Consider the following 1,560-nt stretch of genomic DNA (forward strand, 5'->3'; position numbering starts at 1 on the left):
TATATATATATATATATATATATTTATATATTTGTATAAACAGTAGTAGAATATGATGCATTTGGGCCAGATTGCTGCCATATGAAAGAAAAATGACTTTGTCAGGTCAAAATAATGTTATGACAATAAAGGCCAATAGATGGCTGTATTGATGGAAGTATCCCAAAAAACATTTAAGTATTCTTTGTGACTGACAACATTATGTAACATGCATTTTTGCTCGGGCATTACAAAATACAATTTTGACGACATGGATTTGGAATTATATGACATACAGAGCCGGTTGTAATATTATGTGTTAAAGGAGAATACATAGTATGAAACAATATTTTGAAAAATTGAGTAAATCGGACAATGTTTTGTGTTTTAACTTAGGCCTCGACTCTGAAGTGTAGTAAACGCAAAGACACAGAAAACGACGACTGCTTCTGCTTCAGGTAATAAAGCAACATAAGTCTGAAATAAGAACTTCAATCAATCAATCCATCAATAGTTTATTGTCATATGTACAGGAAACACAGTTACACTCTACAATGAAATTCTTACTCTGTGAATCCTCTAGCAGCCAGAGACATACGAACAAGTACAAAAACCTATTATAAAGTTACAAGTGCTAATGCATGTGCATAAATAAGTGTAAGTGCAATAAATCCTGCATGTATAGATATGTTTATATACTAAGGTATATGTAATGTATACATATAAGCAGTTATGTTTTCAAGCATTGTTAGTATTTGAAAACCTTTTGTCTGCCACTGGTGCAGATTCTCTCCGAAATGTCCTGCATTTCAAGTATTTAAAGACACTTTCAGGAAAAACCTGACTATAGCAGAGAGTTTCTAAGTTATTTTACATTACTGGAAATGACTGAAACCTTCAAAGCCATAGAAAAATCGTGGAATCGTTCATTTGCTGGTAAACACATCATCCTGTGTCTGTTTGCTTAAAAGCAATAGCAGCTATACATGTATAAAATATGTAAGTATGTCTTTTATGTGTCTTTTTCAGGGATAAGCAGATTCCAGAGCTTGCAGGACAGTATGTTGTCCAGTTTGTGTTGGCTTTGGACGAAACCAAACATCTGTGGAGCAAGCAGGTGAGAAGACGCACTTTATTTTGCCCAATTTATTGTATGTGCAGCTTTATATCGTATTGCTCACTTCAGGATACGTATTTGTGTTTCTGTTTTAGACTCCACTAAATGTTGTTGCCAATAAAGCGGTGAAATTAGCCCCCGAGGCTCCAGCTTCAACTCCTGTTGTGTCCAATAGTAGCAATCGGACCAATCGCACACTGCTGGACAGCTTAAATCTGAAGATCATGGTGAGTTTCGGTCTCTGCTAGAGATAAGTGACCATTTATTTATCTTTTTAAATGATTTTTATTCTGTTTGCTGATTTATTTGGAGCATTCATGCAATCCATTTCTGCACAATGCCCTTTTTCTGGTCATTTCTGTATTCTCAAATCATAACATGTAGATCAGATAAATGCTGAAAGCTTGAGTTAGTGTTTGTTTCTTACTTTGCAGGACCAATACAGTAACGCTGCTGGTGAGGGT

At 35.1% G+C, this 1,560-nt stretch overlaps 1 protein-coding gene across 1 annotated transcript in view; it reads left to right on the plus strand.

The window, feature by feature from the left end:
* The window catches only part of LOC107601143 (structural maintenance of chromosomes flexible hinge domain-containing protein 1-like), a 34,259-nt gene that overhangs the window by 21,348 nt on the left and 11,351 nt on the right, over positions 1 to 1,560 (plus strand). Inside the window, 4 exon segments of the mRNA XM_016293198.1 lie at positions 376 to 437; positions 1,009 to 1,096; positions 1,192 to 1,323; positions 1,531 to 1,558. Coding sequence (XP_016148684.1) covers positions 376 to 437; positions 1,009 to 1,096; positions 1,192 to 1,323; positions 1,531 to 1,558 — 310 coding nt within the window.

Source organism: Sinocyclocheilus grahami, unplaced genomic scaffold, assembly GCF_001515645.1.
Source record: "Sinocyclocheilus grahami isolate Dianchi unplaced genomic scaffold, SAMN03320097.WGS_v1.1 scaffold300.1, whole genome shotgun sequence".
NCBI lineage: Eukaryota > Metazoa > Chordata > Actinopteri > Cypriniformes > Cyprinidae > Sinocyclocheilus > Sinocyclocheilus grahami.